Source organism: Epinephelus lanceolatus, chromosome 15 (assembly GCF_041903045.1).
Source record: "Epinephelus lanceolatus isolate andai-2023 chromosome 15, ASM4190304v1, whole genome shotgun sequence".
NCBI lineage: Eukaryota > Metazoa > Chordata > Actinopteri > Perciformes > Serranidae > Epinephelus > Epinephelus lanceolatus.
This window is the reverse complement of record NC_135748.1, coordinates 18,607,396-18,625,933: the sequence shown is the minus strand read 5'-3', so window position 1 is coordinate 18,625,933 and position 18,538 is coordinate 18,607,396. Positions and strand designations below refer to the sequence as shown.

The 18,538-nt window shown below is 42.8% G+C and overlaps 2 protein-coding genes across 3 annotated transcripts; one reads left to right on the top strand and one right to left on the bottom strand.

The window, feature by feature from the left end:
* Positions 1-482: 482 nt before the first annotated feature.
* On the top strand, positions 483-5,167 carry siva1 (SIVA1, apoptosis-inducing factor). The gene is made up of 4 exons (XM_033642349.2): positions 483-688; positions 1,125-1,310; positions 2,635-2,794; positions 4,930-5,167. The coding sequence occupies exons 1-4, from the start codon at positions 568-570 to the stop codon at positions 4,976-4,978; spliced, it is 516 nt and encodes a 171-aa protein (XP_033498240.1). The 5' UTR covers positions 483-567; the 3' UTR covers positions 4,979-5,167.
* A 5,395-nt stretch (positions 5,168-10,562) lies between these two features.
* Positions 10,563-17,742, bottom strand: zbtb42 (zinc finger and BTB domain containing 42). 2 transcript variants are annotated; one of them, XM_033643111.2, is made up of 2 exons: positions 17,555-17,742; positions 10,563-16,307 (listed from the first exon to the last, which is right to left on the bottom strand). In XM_033643111.2, exon 2 carries the CDS (start codon positions 16,291-16,293, stop codon positions 14,698-14,700), a length of 1,596 nt encoding a protein of 531 aa, XP_033499002.1. In that variant the 5' UTR covers positions 16,294-16,307; positions 17,555-17,742; the 3' UTR covers positions 10,563-14,697. The 2 variants fall into 2 exon arrangements, with proteins under 2 accessions (XP_033499002.1, XP_033499001.1); XM_033643110.2 differs by lacking the exon at positions 17,555-17,742 and adding an exon at positions 16,644-16,893.
* Positions 17,743-18,538: the final 796 nt, after the last annotated feature.

Here is an 18,538-nt window from a genome sequence, read left to right as displayed (position 1 = left end):
TCAATATATGGTTGTATCACTAGTTAAACCAGCAGAATTTTTTTCAAATAAAAATTCAAAAATACATGAAAATACAATCAGTTAATGCAGTAGTCCATAAACCATACACTGTGTAGAGTTGTGTGTGTGTTGATGATTACTTTAAGTCTGTCGATCAAGAGAAACAAAAATCCATTCATTAAAGTCATCATCAACATGATGGTAAGAGTGGCACGCATTATTTCACACTTTTGATATCTGAAAATGTTCTTATTCTTGTCCTTAGTTGTAATGATGTGTTACTGTGCGTACTTTTACTCAAGTGTCAACCAATCTCTATATTTACTGGCATAAAAAAAACAGAAAATGCAAAAATCCTGCAGCCCCTGAAGGCAGCACAGTGAGTGCGAAGTTAAATCCGGAAACAAAAATCACGTGACAGCAGAGCAGCTGTCGGATTGGCTCAGAGCTCTCATGTGACAATAAAGGACGTATGTGATTGGCTCGTTGCTGTCTCGGTACAATTTTCCCGCAACAAGCAAGTGTGGAGATACGCAGTAACACGGCGGGGAATTTTTTTCAGCGAAAATGCCGAAACGAGCTTGTCCTTTCCCGGAAACCTTCTCCTCCCAGTATAAAATACACGTCGGACAACAAGAGCTGAGTAACTACGGCGTGTTTGGAAACAAATACAGGCAGGAAATATACGGTAAGTGCCTGTTCGGGGATATAACGCTGTGTAGCAGTTAGCTAATGCTAGCTTGGCTGTTGCGCACATTTGTTAGTTGTCTCTACTTGCTTAGCAGTCGTTGAAAACACCTTTGTACAATAATAAAATAATAACGCTGGCCACTTTTGGTGCCTTTGTCTTTGTTCTCAAACGTTTAATGTGATGTCAGCAGTTTGGCCTGTTGACAGTAACAACTTTACAGGATTTATTGTTGTCATTATAAAGTATATAATGGCTGTTGTACAAGTTGTGTATTCATGCTATGTTTGCTATTACTTGCAACAGGCCTCTGAAGCTGTTACAATGCAGTTCCACTGGCTTCACTGAGCTGTAAACACCAGTGTCTTGGGCGCCCCGGGGCGGTCAGCTGAGTTAGTCACATGTTACCACTGAGTCTGTGTTTTCGTCCCCCTAGCAAAGACAAAGAACCTGCTTTTCAATGGTGCCAAGGCTGTGATGGGCAAAATATGGACCGGGGAGGAGAGATGCATCGACCCGCAGCCCACTGGACAACCTGAGACACCTGCATGCAGCCAGACACTGCTGAAAGGACAGACACTGATTGGTCATGATGGGAGACTGACAAGAGCAAACGCTGCAGGTGAGCCTGAACTGACAGGCAGGTGATAAGATGACTACACTCCAGATATGTTGAGCAGAATATGTTGTCACACCGAGAAATGGCAACACCAAAAGACAGCATGACAAATCTATTGTCTTGGTGCTCAGTGCACAACCTTACTCTGTCCCCCAGAGCACATTTGGGTGAGGGTCCACAGTTTATGACAGGACCCACAGTAGTCACTGAAAAAGAAAATCTGATGGGATTGACACTAAAATAGTAAAAGTTAAAAACATGTCAGAACAGTGACATCTATTGATATAAGCAAAGCAGTAGGTTGGCCCTCCAAAGCATACTTATACAACTCATGAAAGTGTCCTTTGTAGCACCTGAAGCACTCACTCACTGAACCTGTTCCTCCCAAACAAGATTTCATAAAGTCCAAAACTAGGAGTGCATTTAGCGGTCATCATGAAGTTATGACACTGTGGAAATGATCGACCACGTAATAAATTTTGGACTTGCCCTCAAACAGCTGACAGAGTGGAAATCCCAGCAGACAAATACCCTTACACCTAAAGTACAATTTGTCCTCTTACGTAATGGAAAACATTGGACCAAGAGCGTCACAAATATACTTGCATATTCATTTGTTCAATCATAAGTTATTTTTGTGTCTTGCCAAATCATTTGACTCATCCCACACGGGATTACAAGATACCATTATTGTACAAACGTCTTCAGGTCTTGTGTACTTAAAGCATGTGGGAAAAGATAGAGAAGCTAAAAACAAAATCCCAAGTAAACTGTTCACATGAAAAACTACCAGATATCTCCAGATTATCTCGATAAATAACTTTTTTCTCACTTCCCATAGGCTTCCTTCAGATAACTGGCTAAATCTCCAATTTATTTATGTTGCTGTGATTCTTTGATCTAGTCCATGTGACAGATTTGATTATATACAGATTTATATATTTTTTTTAAATCTGCCTTAATACAATACCCACAAGCCCAGATGTACATTGACAGAGTTGTTGGTTGTAGCAATCTGTCCTCCTGTCTATAGTGTTCCAGAGGAGGTCCCTTTCTAATTTTCAATTAAGGTGATGGGGGAAGCTAATATGAGGCTTCAACAGTCTGAGTTTAAAAAAATTAAGTGTCATCTTAACATATTTTTAGTACAAAGGTCCACAAGGAAACACCTTTTTTAAATGGGCCAGTGCACAAGAAGTCACTTTGACAGTTAGTTCAGGTAATACTTTTCACCAGCAGATGTCAGTGTTGTCACAAATTTGTGGGCTCAGCCTGGTTACTTTTTTTTTTTTTTTAAATACTCATCCAGTATGTATGTGTGCTTTAGGTCTAGGTGCACCAGTGGCTCCTACAGGCTGCTGTGTGTGTCAGAAGAGCCAGGGATCCAGGACGCCATGCTCCCAATGTGACCGTCTCGCCTGTTCCTCCTGCACCCGCCAATGCTCCAGCTGCACCAGCCACTGCTGCTCTGTCTGCACAATCATAGAGTAAGTCCACATTTTAAATTGAGAAGCAGTATCTACATTGGTATTGTTGGTAATTATTATGTATGGCTAGTTGTGACTGGGGCAATTATTTTTTTACCAATAAATGTAGGTTTTGTTTTTTGTTTTTCCCGATAAGTTGACTAATTAAAGGACAAAATTTTCAATTATACTGAAGATTATTTTTTATTGCTGATTACATAACACTCAAACAACCTTAAAATAAGAAACAGAAATTGACTCATAAATATTTGAATCTTTTATTCAGTCATCTTCTCGTAAAAACTGCAGTTGCAGCAGATCCTAAAATTAGTCTAATTTCGACGTCACTGTTGTATCATGATAATAATTATGAAATTGAGCCCTGTGTGTCAGGTACCTGATCAGAAAGTACTGGACCTCAAATTCAAAATGGTTGCTGTATATCACAGCAATCGTTTTCCCTGAACTAGAGAATCCGTATCAGTGGGTACTTGACTTAAAAGTTAAATGGTGATGACATGACCTTTATGTCATCACTGGTGTAATATGCAGTTTAGATAATTACTGGCAAATGTATTTTTGCGTCAGTGTGCGGTGAGGAAGGTCACTAAAATAATTTACAGACTTAACAGCAGCCACAGACTGAAATGTTATTTTTTTAGTTAGTTAGTAGTAGTAGTTCGTTTTTTCACTTGTGCTTGTTTATTTGAGTAAACAGAAAAAATAGAATAGCTGAATAAAAACAGTAGCGGCGGTGCAAAAATTTCAAGTGACTACTTCTAACAGAAACCCACTCTGCATGTTGATAATCCTTATATATCATGCTTGGGTAGGAACAAAAAGTAAACAGGACAGTGCCGTCTTGACAAGGGGCTCTGGGATACTTTCGCTTCTAGTGTCTGTGCGCTGCTCCCATTAGAAGTCATTTTCACTTTGTAGGCAAGGTTTTCCACTACACCCTGTTCTCTGAAGATATCCATGCTTTAACCTGGTGCAGTCTACTGTATTGCGATGTGCCGGCGCATGTTTTGCACATCACCGTGTTTCCGTCATGGATGACGTTAATTACATCAATGAATCTCCCCATTCCTTGTTGTGACCGTGGCTCTTTATTTTTTTTTTAATTTAAATTGATACAGCTTAGATTATATAGTTATAGATTTTTCTTTAAACTAGGCATGTCTGTAAAGCTTTGCCTCTCCTGCACATGCATTTGTGTTATGACTCATTAAAATGCAATATCCGTATCAGCTAATTTAGGCAGGAATATATTGGCCTTAAAGACATTTTAGTGCATCCCTAGCTGGAATCCAGCTGCAGTGTTGTTTTTTTTCTCATGTTTGTGCCAGCTTCAAAGTATCATTAGTTCCCTTTAAACTGGGAGACTGTGCACGTTGAGGTTAATTAGGTGTCACTTGGAAAATCACTTGCTTCGGGATTAAAGACATGTTTATACGAGGTGCTGGGTGCAAGCTGTTTCTCATCTGTTCTGTGAAAGGCATTCCTCCTGTGCCTGTACCATGGGTGCACTCTGAGCTGCATCTGTGTAACTAGACCAAAAAAACGTCCTGTAGATTTATTGTATTTGACATAAAGAAACCTGCACTTGAATAACTCGTAGACGGGCCAGAATCATGACCCCAGTCTGCCCTGACTTTTGTTGGCTTGTAATCAGTTTTGGCTGGAGTGCCAGTGAGCAAACAGAGCTGTAGAAGTGAATTTGCTGGATGTTAAGACATCAAAAAGCAATGGAAGCAGGAAGGAAAGCTGCTTATTCATCTTTAGAAATATGAAGAAGCAAACTATGCATTTTTACAGCCACTTTTCACATCGACAGGGGGTGAGTATTTGATGATCAAAAAGAAAGAACTCACAAGTTTTGGTGGGGGCTTTGGCACAACAGTTATTTTTAGCCAACGAGTAATCTGTTAAAGAATAGTGTCCCTTCAGTTACTAATGTCTGACTGAGCAGGATAGTTTCCATCATTGTGGCTTAAAATGTAAGCCTTGTTCACTTTTCCACTGAACGTAGGTTTTTTCATCGGTGCAACATGTTTGTGTTGTAGAAGTTGTTTTGAGCATCACATTCTGCAGCTGTAGCTGAGGTGGTAGAGCAGGTGAGTTTTTAATTGTAATATTTTCTTTTTGTCCCACAGTTACAGCGGGCAATACGATGAAGTACTGTGCTGCAGCTGCTCGACGTGAAGGAAGACTGTCTGAGGAACCAGGAGATTATGCTTGAACATATGTAGTTGCCTCACATGATATTACTAAGACTGCATTTTATACCTGTGATTTTTTTTTTTTTTATGTGATCCAGATGTTTTCTTGTATATATGTATTGTATCCCCGAAGTAACTGAAATAAACTTGAGCACTTTTGTATACAGTTAAATGTTCTCTGTGATGCATCTTTAATAAAGTCATAGTTTGTATTTTGAGGAATTAAAGCAGCACAGTAAGATAATTGCTGAATAATGCAGGAGTCAGAATCGGACTTCTGACCGAAAATCAGCCAATTAGCTTAAAGGTTACTTCAAGTGTTGCAGATACATCAGCAGGTGGCAGCACACTTCAAGGACTCAGCTGAGGGATGAGTTCCTTTCAGACTTGGCCACATTCAGGGTAACACACAAACCCTGCTTCCTCACTGGATGAACACATTTATCTCACAATGCTACTGAAGCACATTTTCAGCCTTTTAGTCAAAGTTTTGTCTTGGCAATGAAAATGAAATTCCAATCCAGAAGTCCTAGACTGACCTTGAGAATCTGCTCTGAAATGTATGTATTAAAACAAGGAGACCCAGAAGCTGAACAGAACCAGGGCTTCTACAGCAGACAGTTTGGCTACAATTATCCCCTCTGGATGTGACCTTGAGGTGCAGTCATCACTTTCTGTTGGCTGAGGCTTGTCGCTGATGACGACTGCTTTCAGGGTCAGGTATTGTACACTGTGAGTAATTGTTCTTGGTGGCAGAAGTCCTGAACACTGCTTTATTGAAATCAATCACATGACATGTTATAGATATTAGCTTGGATGACTGCACTTCCTGGAGCTTACTGCAAGTGTGCCTATGAGCTGTTGAGTCACATCCCCTGCTCAGCAGGCCAGTTGTGGCTCCAGTCTTTGGGGAGCTCTGCAGTTGGTGTTGGAGGGCACCGCTTGATTTCTGGCTGAATGAACAGACAGCTGCTGGCAGGCAAGGCGTCAAGTTGTCTGCACATTTCTTGATAAGGCTTAAAGGAACTCAGAGGTGGACATAAAACACTTGTACAGGAGACTCTTTTCCTTTTATTGAGGTTGAAACATGAAAATCATCCTAGATGTCTAAAAGTGTAAAGCTGGAGGACGTTTTGCGCCAATTAATACTAATAATTTTGTGTGTTACAGGGCTGAGACGCCTGTCAGTTGACGGAATATTAATCGTAAACTACTTTTGATAAAAACATTTACTGAGCAAAGTCACATATCAAGAAAAAAATGCTAAATATTTTCTATTTCCTGCTTCTCAAATGAAAGAATATACGTTATAGTTAGAATATATCAAATCAACAGGTAACCCACAACATTTCCAACAAAGTGTCTTATACTTATTGTCATGTTTTGAGCTTACTAGTCAAAGGTTGAAATATCTAACCATCCGTCTTGTCTCTGATCTAATCCAGAATTCAAAGCAGTGCTACCCAGTTACTTTGTTTGCTGAGATGGAGCTAAGACGTCCACTTTAAAACTACTACCTACTCCTAGTCACTGTATTCTGTCCTCCAATGTCAGAGCGAGCATCCTCCTGCTCCTTTTTGATCCGGGACATGAGTTTGTCATAAACAGAGATTAACACTCAGGAATAATGAGTCAAAGGGACATTTAAATATCCAAAGCCCTGTTTGGACCATCAAAAAGTCACTTCATTATCCAGTTGTTTCAGCCAATTTAATGCGATCCATCACTGCATCAGACCTTCCCTTCATACCCTTGTATCGAGAGGAAAGGAAGTAATTTAATGCATGACAGTGGAGAAAACAGTGTTGTCCGCAAAGGACACAGTCTCATGATTTACCTCAGTTTAAAGTGGAAATAGAAAAGTTCTTATCTCTCTGCGCCAGTGATAACCATGGTTGGAGGCGTTATGTATTTGGGTTGTTCGTCCGTCCCATTCTCGTGAACATGATACCTGAAGAACACCTCAAGGAAGTACCTTGTCCACTTGGAACCAAACAATGAACTGGTTAGAATTTGGTGGTCAAAGGTCAGCTTCACTGTGACATCATAATGTTCTGCAAAAACACTTTTTCTGGCCATTATTCAACGTCGTAGCTCAGGAGCAGAAGAAAAGACATTTGGTCAGATACTGAATTGGCGACACTAATCTTGTGTGTCCATACATCCATATTTGAAGCATTGTCTAATGTCAAGGCTACAAATGAGTCTGATCATGCAAAATGTATTGGCTTTAGAACAACCCCATTGGTGTTTAGATTGGTTCTCTGCAAGTCTCACTTTGTCTTTTTGTCACCGTGAACAATCTCCTGGGAAAATTTAGGCTCGATTTAAGGCGCAAAGGAAGTGCATCAACCACTGTGCAGCCAAAACAGAAAGAGGATAGTGCTTTTGTTTCCCCCTGTAGCTATCCCTAGAAAGTATCAATGCACAAAGTTCTTTACTTGTACTTACTTTGGTTACTATCCCCACTGGCAGAAAATGGTTGACATTGGAAATCAAAGTAGCTGTGGGAAACAAAATGTACCGTGTCCTGTGTTGGTGGTAGATGATAGACGGTGAGGAAAATGGAAAGTGATCCAATCAAGGGTGTTGGTTTTGGTTCAACATTGGGGGGAACACATATGAAACAAAGAGGTTTGGGGGTCCTCTGTCTGAAAATGTTTATTGGAGTAAAAGTCCTCTACTAATTTCATGTTTTTGGGGCAGACAAAAGTGTCCCCATCGATATCTACGTCTATGGATCCCGTTGCCTTTGCAAAAGCTGTGCCAACAAGAATACCAGTTGGAAAGTTGTCTGTTTCCACCCTAATCTCATCTAATACCTCCATACTTGAAGAAATCATATTGGTCAATTATATTGAGTACTATGATTTCACTTGGACTCCAGATATAGAACAATACAAAGTGGTTCAGGCACGACTCGCCTGTCTGTCATCCAAAACATTTCCCATATTCATAGTTGACTTATTAGAGGGAAGGATGCTAATGCTGCTGTCCCCTCCCTGCTCTCTGTTAACTCCATAATGATGTGTTTATGTACCTTCAAAACAACAGAGTGCAGCTGTCAAGGTTTTCAGCACATCCCCATCCGTGATATTCAAAGACAAAAAAAAAAAAAAGGTCATGGTGCGCTCCCCCACAACCACCAGCAATGGTCCTCATCTTCCTCCCAGGTGCATGTACGGGGCTGGGTGTCTGAGAGGAGAAGAGGGGCCACATAATCACCCACGGCGCTCCAGACAGGACCAACTGCAGTCGGCCAGCGGGAGCACGTGGCTTTGTCTTTCACCCATTCTTGTGGGGACCAGCTGTGGTCTGAGTGTGGCGAGCGTCGAGCCCAGTGATGCTGCTGCTATAAATATGCGTCAACGAGTGTGAGTAAGTGACAGCTGTACAGTGGACCAAGGACACACTGTCTTGGCACCGTCAGGGCGAGCCACTCCAAAAAAGGCAAACCCAGTGTGAGAGCACTAGTTGATATGTATTTATGCACTTGTAGCAACTGATGTGTGGTATATACACTTCAGATTGCAGCTTTAGATTGTGACCAAGCACTTGTTTTGCTTCAGACGTGGCTGTTGCCTCACACCTTGGCAACAGTTGTCACTTACTGAGGGTTTTTTTGAACACCAGACTATTTTACTATTAATTGGGGTTTCTATTATTATTCTTTTTTCTTGGGCGTCTGAAAGTCAAAAGAATTGCTCCTCTAAAATTAAGTGGATGATAACCATATGCATGTGTGTTCATACGGAAAGAGAGAAAAAGAAAACTACCCATGCATGTGTATGTGGGTGTGTGTGTGTGTGTGTGCATTGTCTGTACACAAGCGCATGTGTGACTGTGTTTGTGTGCCCTTTTCAAGTGTGACCACCTGTCTTTTGTTAAGAAATAAATAAATAAACACAGGCCACACCAGCTGTCCCTGGCAGTCCGTCCCTTCAGAGGTCAAGGGCTCCCACCGCTGGCCTTGTTGAGGTGGTGGACACTTACAACTTTCCTCTCAACTTCTCTCAAGTACCTCTAAACACATACACACACACACACACACACACACACACACACACACACAAAACCACTCATGGCCAAATGAGCCAGGCTTTGAGCCTCAGAGAGGAATGTTTTATTACACCATCGAGTTACACCGCACATATCCGAGCTCGTCACCCTGCAGCTAAGCTCTATCACATGGCCCCTACTTTCCATGTGAAGGTTTGGGTCTATAAGCACACACACACACACTCCAGGCAGCCAAAGCCCTGGGTCCCCTTAGGCAGATGTGAGATGTTGGAGCCAGCGAGCATTCTGAGGCCCGCCGCTGTGGATGTTTACAGTGCGAGGTGGCCGCAGCATTGCAGAGGGCCCTTATTTACTGTGAGCTGGCCGGGGCCGTTCAGGGTGTTTATGAATGATCTTGGGAGGACATTGTTTTCTTTATGTTGGAGCTGCCTGGCTAGCGCCGCTGTGTCGTCTGTTTGTGCATAAAGTACGTGCTGGGGAGCTGGGCCAGACAATAGCCTGGCTGAGCTACTACCCACGCACACAATAGAGTGGTGGGATGAGGCCGAGGTTTGGGGCCGTGGTTTTGGGGGCCATGGGGGTGGAGGTAGGATAGATGGGGGCAGGGGCAGTTGGATGCGGCCCTTGTCTATATGGAGTTCCCAGAACGGGTGAGCTGGGATTGGGGGGAGGGCGGTGGGAACCCGAGCACATCCCCATTGGGATCACGTAGCAGAGCAGCTGGATTTCTTTCATGGAGCAGCCGGGAAATAATTAAAAGTTCTCGCCATTGAAAGTGTCCAGTGAATTGGCATGAAGTTCCTCAAGTAGACACATATATTTGATTTGTTTACATCCAAAATAGGCGTTGATTTCAGGGGGGGGTGCAGGAGACTTGTCCCCCTCAATATTTTGAGCATGTGCATTTGTCGCCCCAATAAAAAACATTTAAATTGCAGAGGACTTTTGACAAAATTAAAGGCATTTACACCACGAATTGATGCAAAATGGCACAATTGTTGCATAAAAATTCACCTGAATGCAGGAAATTAAGTGTTTGGCGCTCAGAACTTTCTGACGGAGCCCCAAAACCTCCCAATTCTATTCATGTCCCATCAAATGTTGCAACAAAACCTACACCTTTGCTTCCACGTGTGTGTTTTACTAATAATTACAGAAGACAGTCAGCTGGATGTGTTATCTCAGGTTTATCTCTTTTGTAGAGTGTTGGCAACAGGTCAGGAACAATAGGAGCCCATCTTGAAATTGCTCCGTCCTTGAGCTGAGTTTATGGTTTCAGAGGGATAGGGCCTGTAAGACCAGCAGTATTATCACTTTCTGTTGTCTCTGTACACATTGCAGTGCTGCCCACACACACACACACACACACACTATCTGGCTGATTGTTGCTGCTGCGTGTCAGACAAGGGCTCTACCACAATGTTCTTTTGTTGTAAGTGTATCAGAGCCTCACTTTGACATTTCTTACTCAAAGCTCCGAGTATTTCGTCTTAAATCGAGACACTGACTGGTGTGATGAGTAAATGAATAAAGTCCACACAAGGAGAGAAAGTTGTTCCATTTAATTCTATGCATAATCTTAAGAAAGACCTAAATCAAGATTGTCACATTTCCACAGCACACGCACACAAGCACACTCCAAAAAGCGCAAACAAAGAAAATGCACATACAGTTATAGATCAAAAGTAAATTGCCTCAATATCTAAGCAATGTCAATTCTGCATAAAGATTGTCCTCTAATCTCTACACCACTAACACTGAAGCAATTGATTACTATAAAATATACCTTTCTTATTAAAAAATTATATTAAATTCTAATGGCACTTCTACAAATTCTATTAAAAAGATTTTTCGTTTTGACATTTAGAAGCTTTTTTTTCTTACCAAATTAAAACTGAGACAGTCAAATGTTGCACAAGAAGCAAATGCAATAATAAATATTTCTCATGATTATACACAATTTCACAGTTGTAACCTGCAGAGGACAAAATTCCAGTATTGGTAAAGTCTTTTTTTTTTTTTTTTAAAGATCATACAGCATGAGTTATAGGCAAACATAGCCCTCGATCAAGAGTAGCGCTGTTTCCATAGAAGTCAACAATCAAAATCTCAGTGTTTCACATTCAACAGTGACATTAACTAAAGGAACAGACTGTTAGTTCCCAGTAGTATTGGCTTCTAAAAGCCAAATCACAAAAAAAAAGAAAAGAAAAGAAAATGCTTGTCTACAGTTTAACACGCCCAAAACAGATTTATTCACATAAATAAAAACGGTCAAATAAATCTCAACTGTAATCTCTCGCAAAGCAGCAAAAATAAACGGACTTGAATCTTTTTAAGTTTGTCTGATTTAACGTTTTGACATGGTAGAAAAACAGGACAAACAGTTGTGTGGGCTACTGTCGCTGTGATGTGAACTTTACCACCGCAGTCAAGGGCAAAAATGTACAATATAGAAAAAGGGCTTCTCCAGATGCAACACCTATCCGTGTGTCTACAAGGCACATTTGGTGATCATCCTGGAGGTATAAATAAAGACTGCAAACAATAAAAAGAAAACAAAAAATCTTCACATATCGTTAGTTTTTCTACCTCTGTACACATGTACATTAGAGAATCGAGCAATTTCGTTTGCACCACATAAGAAATGTTCCTTTAAAACACAACTGAAAGTGACAAAAACCTACATTCCTGTGTGTTCTGATTGAAATGTACATTATAAACACTACGCATATATTGTTCTTTCTGAAGTGATTTAAACTCTCAGGGCATTCGAACGGCGGGAGTGTTTGTGCAAGTCAACAGCGAGCCAAATCACATTTCTCATGGAAAAAAAATTACACACACAAGCCTCGTTCATTCAAGCCCCAGCGCTGACTGCAGGTCAGGGATGGGAATGAAAACAGATTGCAGTAATTCTGCGAGAAATGCTTTGACTCGTTCTCCACTTGGGCTCCTCCATTAGAGATGCTGACAGACCGTTGCAAATGCTGAGAAATCACATGTGAATTCATTTCTGTGTCCTGAAAGAAGTCTTGGTGATTAACATAAAAAGACAAAACGGAAAGAAAAGCACCTAAGGGTGTGATTTGCTGAAATGGATAAGTAGTCAGCACCTACTTTTGACCTCTATCGTCACAGTTGCCAGACCATATTTTCAGTCTCGACGATTTTTCTACGTCTAGCACTTGGAACACAATACTCTGATAACTCTGATATTCTCTTGATAGATGTGCAATCAAATCACCGTGGTGTCTCCTCCTCATTGAGGAACAATGAAGCGTTTATCTACTGCATGCTGGGATGGGGGGGTGCTGTTCTTTGATGCCTCCAAACAATACACCTGTTTACAGTGTCCTTGGTCTCCCTTTGCTAAATACATTTCTCACATTCCAATGGCTCCATTCAATACAGAAAAGTGCAAAGAGAGACTTGCGCTGCTTTTTCTCCCCACAGCTAGGAGAGAGATACACAATGATCCCTTGAGAACTACCTGGGATTTGGTGGGTGGGGTGGTGGCGGGTGGGTGGGTGGCTGGGGGGGGGGGACAATGCCTGTATTGTCTCGTTTCTATAGGTAGCCAATGCCGTATCAGTGTGGCTGTGCTTGTGAACAACTGTTTCCTGTGGCGGAACAGCAGTCAGTGGGGTATTAACTGTTCTGATTTGTAGCGACTCCAATCATGTCTTGAATATGGAGAAGGGACCAAACTCCCTCGGGGGGAAGACGTGACACTTTAAGAGACCTGCAGCCTTAATAAGACACCTGACTCTCTCCACCTTACATGTGTCGCAACACGGAAAAAACAAAAACAGTTCGATAAATAGGATATATATTTACATTAAATATACATATAGTAAGAAATAGCAGCCTAGACAATAGTGTTGAACTATATGCATGCTAAAAACAAGTGCTTCTCTATGTTCCATGTGACAAATCTTGAATACTCTGCAGAGGTTTCTAACACAGTATATTAAAATACAATTACAGTAACTTGATTTGCACAAAAGGAAAAATGAACAGACAGCCCCAATACCGGTTAATGAGTACCAAGATCGCTAGGCAAGACGCGGCATCTTTCAAGCTTATAGAAATAAGAAGTACACCTAAAAGTAAACCCTGAACCAAGTCAAACTAATAAATAAATTCTGATCAAGTCTTCTCAGGACAGATTAGACAAATATCACAAACTTTTAGTGCTACGCCCCCTGCTAGGAATCCAGATAGCATCTATGTGAACAGACAGAAAGGAGTTCATTTCCTGCCCCCGGAGATTCTTTCAAGGACAGCGCCACTAAAGGCTCCAGCTTCATCAGTAGTAACAATACACATGTACAGTAAGAGGATATGATAATGTGAGAAAGGTTAATTCAAAGAAAGAAAAGTCAGTAGATTCAGCTGAATGGCACAGACGTCAACAAAGTACTGAACTTCCACCTGTCTCCCTCCCTGCCTGCCTGCTAGGGTTGGCCCTTCACACCGTGTCAGTGTCACCTTAATGCCATACCAGGAAATAACCAGGTACCTTACTGGAAACTGTTTGCTCTTAACCCAAAGGAGTCGATAAACATTTAATTGACAAGACCTTTTTAAAAGGTGCTTTTATTACATTCTTGTGAATTATTTAATGAAGGACACACGTAGGTTAATTGGCATTCCAGAGTACCACTGTTACTACCTGGTATGTGGAGTGTAATCCAGATTTTTTTTTGTCTTTTAAAGGCCTGAAAACTGACAGAATTTTACAAGAAGGCATTGTGATTTATCTCATTCTTGTTTAAGTAAGTACACTAGGTGAAGTGTTGCGAATTTCAGTAGGCACCAGTGTTACAGGCATTTGCTTACTCTCCATCCCTCCTCTGATTCCTCAGCTTCTTTTTAAGGAGCAAGTTCGAAGGCCATCTCATCGATATGTGAGAGCTGCTAACTCACTCCAAGGCAGAAAAAGAAATGATGATATGATGGTCTGCTTGCCTCTTGTTACAAACAACATAAAACTGTAACCAACTTCATTTCAACCAAAGATTCTACTTCCATGAAAAAAGAAATTATACTTCCAGTAGTCAAACTTCATTAGTTTTGCTGCCTTATGGTAGTTTACTTGTTAAGGACTAAACAAAATCCCAAAAAATAAATAATAATAATGTAGGAGTTAAAAAAAATTATATATTGCTACTCACGGACGGTTCTGATCTCCCATGTGCACAAATAAAAGTCTCACTCTGACGATTGTATTAACATATGTTAGCATTAACTATCACCCATTTGCCCACGGGGTACAAACATTTCTTTCAGCAAATATCTTTCTCAAATAAACTCAACAGATTGACACAAACGAGACAGAAACAAACAAGTGCATCATCTGATTTGTTCACCTTCGTCGACACAGATCCAGCTTGGGGTTTCACAGCACCCGTGTTTATCCTAACAGCCTTTGCTGCACCTTCACCTGTCCGCCCTCTGACCATCGTGTATGCCTGTGACACAGTCCGGTGCAGAGAGCAGCTCCAGTTTTAACGTTGCTACATCTTTAACTTGAGAAATGCCACATGGGGTAGAATCCAAAAAAGATAAGTCTCTGACAAACTGCCAACATGTGTGTACTAATGGGCAAAGTGTTCAGTAGTATTCAGTGTATGAAGAGACATTCTGTCTTATGTCATGGCACTGGTGAGAGGTGTTTTATCCAATGGCGAGAGTCTTGACAAGGCCACAGTGAAACTTCCTGATGTGGCGGTAGAGGTCCCCAGATTGGGTGAAGCGCCGCTCACACCACTTACAAGCGTGAGGCTTCTCACGTGTGTGAACTACAGCGTGCCGACTTAAGTTATGGGAGTACTGGAAGCTCTTGCCACACTGGCCACAGGTGTATGGCTTCTCGCCAGAGTGTGTGCGCTCATGGCGCTTGAGGGTGTACATGCAGGAGAAGGTCTTGTTGCACTGCATGCAGGTGGGGACCGAACCGTCAGGGGACAACTTGGAGCGGGCACCGTCCTTCTCGCGGAAGTGTGAGCTGAGGTGCAGTTGCAGCACATGGGGGCTGGGGAAAACTTTGCTGCAGAGGGGGCACACGCACACCTGTTGCCCCGGGGGCAGGAGCACCCCGCTGGAGGTGGAGATGTCTGAAGAGGCCAGGTCGTCCTCCTCCTCCTCCTCGCTGTCCCCCAGCAGCCTCCCCCTCCTCTCCTCTACCTCCCTGCCTGGGGCGCCCTCCCTCCCTCTGCAGGCCTCCCCCTCCTCGTCCATCAGGTCCTCCTCCTGGGAGAGCAGGGCGGCTGTGGAGCCGTTGTTGCCTGGGAAGAGGGCAGCGAACCCTGTCACCACTGAGCTCCTGGCACTATTCCCAAAGCGCTGGCTCTCAGGGCTCATCGGCTCACTGTCCTCCTGCTCTGACAGCAAGTCGTGTTCGTCTTTAACAAGTGGCTCAGTGCCCTGCTGCTGGCTGTCGAGGGCCAGCTGTCCCGAGACGTAGGAGGGGTGTAAGGGATCTCTGCTAGACAGAGGCTTGAAAGACAAATCCAGTGCACAGTCCATGTCATCTGAAGCCCGGGACCTCTGGGACAGCGATACGGTGGAACTACTGACATCAGCTTTTGTTTTTCCAGCTGTTTGGACGCAGGGCTCGGCCTCTGCTGACAAATAATTGACACCTACAAGGTCCGGGGACCTGCCAGAGTGACCGTTTGCCTTCTGCCTGGTCCGCGCAGACCTATCACAATCTGTGACAGCCAGCCTGACTTCGCTGTTGTCCATGTCAAACTCTTCCGCCGGGGGGGCCCTGTGAAGCCCCTGAGACTGTGTCTGGGGCTGTCGCCGGATGAGCTGCTTACTGTGCAGCTCGCCATCTGAGGAATTTTCCCTGTCCAGACAGCTGAGTCCCAAACCCTCACTCATCTTTTCATCCAGAGAGGAGAGTTCCTTATCTTTAAGCTTGCCTTTACACACTTTCACTATATCATACATGTGGAGGTAACTGGCTGCTGCCAGGACATCCTCTACCGGGAGAGAGCTGAATTCCAACTTCCCCTCATACATAAATTCAAGGAGCAGACTGAAAGCCGGGGCTGTCACAATGTCACTGTTGAGATGCACAACGTCCCTTTTGTCCAGCTGGTCCCTGTAGAAGAGATGGAAGTACATGCTGCAGGAGGCCAGCACGGCTCTGTGCGCTTTGAATCGAGCCTCCCCGACAAGAACAGTGCAGTCACAGAGGAAACCTTGGTGACGCTGCTGACTCAGACACTGCAGCAACTGGCGGCTATGGTCTGGGAACTCCATTCTTCCTTCATAACCTGATGAAAAACAGGAAAAACAGGATACTGGATAAACGAAATGAAGCCATTTAGAGTGCACAGCGGTGCTGCCGTCGCGTATCAGAGGCACACACCAAGTAACCCAAAGCAGAGAAAATGTGAGGGATAACTTGAGCCAAATGATTTTAAAAGTATGAGCAACATGCAAAACCAAGTCAAATACAAGTTTATGTAAAATCATGCCACAAATACAAAACTTTAATCAGGCAGATTAAATCCACCTAAAGGGGTACATCAATAACTTTATCCAACTTGAGAACATAAATCCTACATTCTTTCCAGTGGTGCAGGATACGCTACGCTGCGCTCACCCACCCATGTATCCCGCTGTAAACGGATCCAGTCTCCAAATTCTCCGAAGTATTCCGGTGTGTTACAGTATAGTCAGCCTACTTCTTGAGCTTCCACACAAAATTGGCGAAAAGAAGTGACGCACCGGCGCGTTTCCGATCGCACACGAAAACAGCGGTGTTTACAGAACAAGCAAGCGGGACCGGGTATGATAGCAGTCGTACATCGGAGGGGGTGGGAAGAAGGAGGCTAACGTGAAAAAAATAAGACCAGTGCAGAGTGAGTAAACTGGTGCTCTGTTTGCTAATTACACTGCAAGCTGTGGAGTCAGCTGCTCTGACATCACCGCAATGGAAACGCTACCTCCAGCTGTGCTCCCCTTTATGCCATATGTTAACTCTGGGCTACGCAGTCCAAACTACACACACACAACTTGTAAAATAAAATAAGGAGTAAATTTACGAGTGTCACGAGATTACACTGAATTTCTAACTTTTTTTTTTTTAATCTTTTTAATTCATCACCAAAGAAGGAGGAGATAAAACGCTTTGTGGCCCTTTTACGCACGCATCAGACACGCGCACAACTGTGATATATTTGTTTAAAGGGGTTAATTCAAAACGGAAAAGGCAGATGGTGAGGGAAAAACTCAAGTGAATTGGATATTAAAGTTTGATGCTGCCAAAAAGAATATGCATAAGTATCATTCAGCGCGCGGTTGTTTTTTTTTTAATAAGAGAAAATAAAGTGTAAGGAGGATACGGGAGAGCCAAGGGCGCAGTAAACCGAGCTCCATGTCCGTGTTGGGAAACGCATTGCTAGGAGCCTTTTAAACAGCAGAGGAACTCACAGCAACTGCGCTGAACGAAGCGGCGAGGGGGACACTCTTTAACTTTCGCTTCCTCCGTTTCCAAAGCACAAAACACTGCACTTACATTTATCTCCGCCCGCGTCGTCGTCTTGTCTCCTATAAGCCCCGACGTCCTTTCATGATGTGCGGCCAGATGTTCGCTTCTCCTTGTCGTTTCTTGAGCTTCAGTCCGACCCTGGCAAGGCAGGCTGCACTCAGCGCTGCTGTGTGTCAAGCAGGTTGATAATGGCACAAGTCTCGCGATATCGCGCGGCCCACAATAAGTTCTGTACTACTCCGTGAATTCACACAGCGGCAGCAAGTAGCAGAGTACACTGGGAACATCAATTGGCTGTCTTATTAAAACACCTGTCCCATGAGCGGGGGGGAGCTTTCAGTGTGGAAAAACCGGAAGGATGGCAACGTGGAGGAATGGACAAATAGAGCAACTGATGACTGACAACACGTGGAGTTTTAGACTTTTAAGAAAATCTGTTATTTGTAACAAATGGCTTCACAGTCTCATCATTAAAGTGGATGTTAAAATGTGTTATTTGATGAACCCTGTTTGCTCTTTCCTTCTCTATCCATGGGCGGATTATAAGACATTGGGCCCCTGGGCAAGGATATGCAAAAGACCCCACCACCTCTCCTACAAAGGGGCAAGAGACACACAGACTTTGTGACAAAGTTGGCTCTTTTTTGTTGTTTTAAATCTCTTGGTCATTGTTGTGCACCTTTTTGTGTATTTTTGTCTGTTTGTGGTCATTTTGTATGTGCCTGAGGTGATTTTGTGTCTCTTTGTGGTTGTTTTGTATGTCTTTGGAGTGTTTTTTTTCACATTTTTGTAGTTATTTTCTGTCTTTTCAGAATCAGAATCAGAATCAGAAATACTTTTGCAGTTCCTTTGCCACTCAAGGTGGTCATTTTGTGTGTCTTTGAGGTGATCAACTGTCTCTTTTGGTTGTTTTGTGTCTCTTTGTAGTCATTTTGTGTCTTTTTTATGGTTGTTTTGTGTCGCTTTGTGGTTGGTTAGCCCATGTTTGTAGTTATTTTGTCTCTTTTTGTA

Coding starts and splice junctions, on each gene's coding strand:
- siva1 (XM_033642349.2), top strand. CDS start 568: ATGCCGAAACGAGCTTGTCCTTTCCCGGAAACCTTCTCCTCCCAGTAT. Junction 689..1,124: donor ATACAGGCAGGAAATATACG/GTAAGTGCCTGT, acceptor TCGTCCCCCTAG/CAAAGACAAAGAACCTGCTT. Junction 2,795..4,929: donor TCTGTCTGCACAATCATAGA/GTAAGTCCACAT, acceptor TTTGTCCCACAG/TTACAGCGGGCAATACGATG.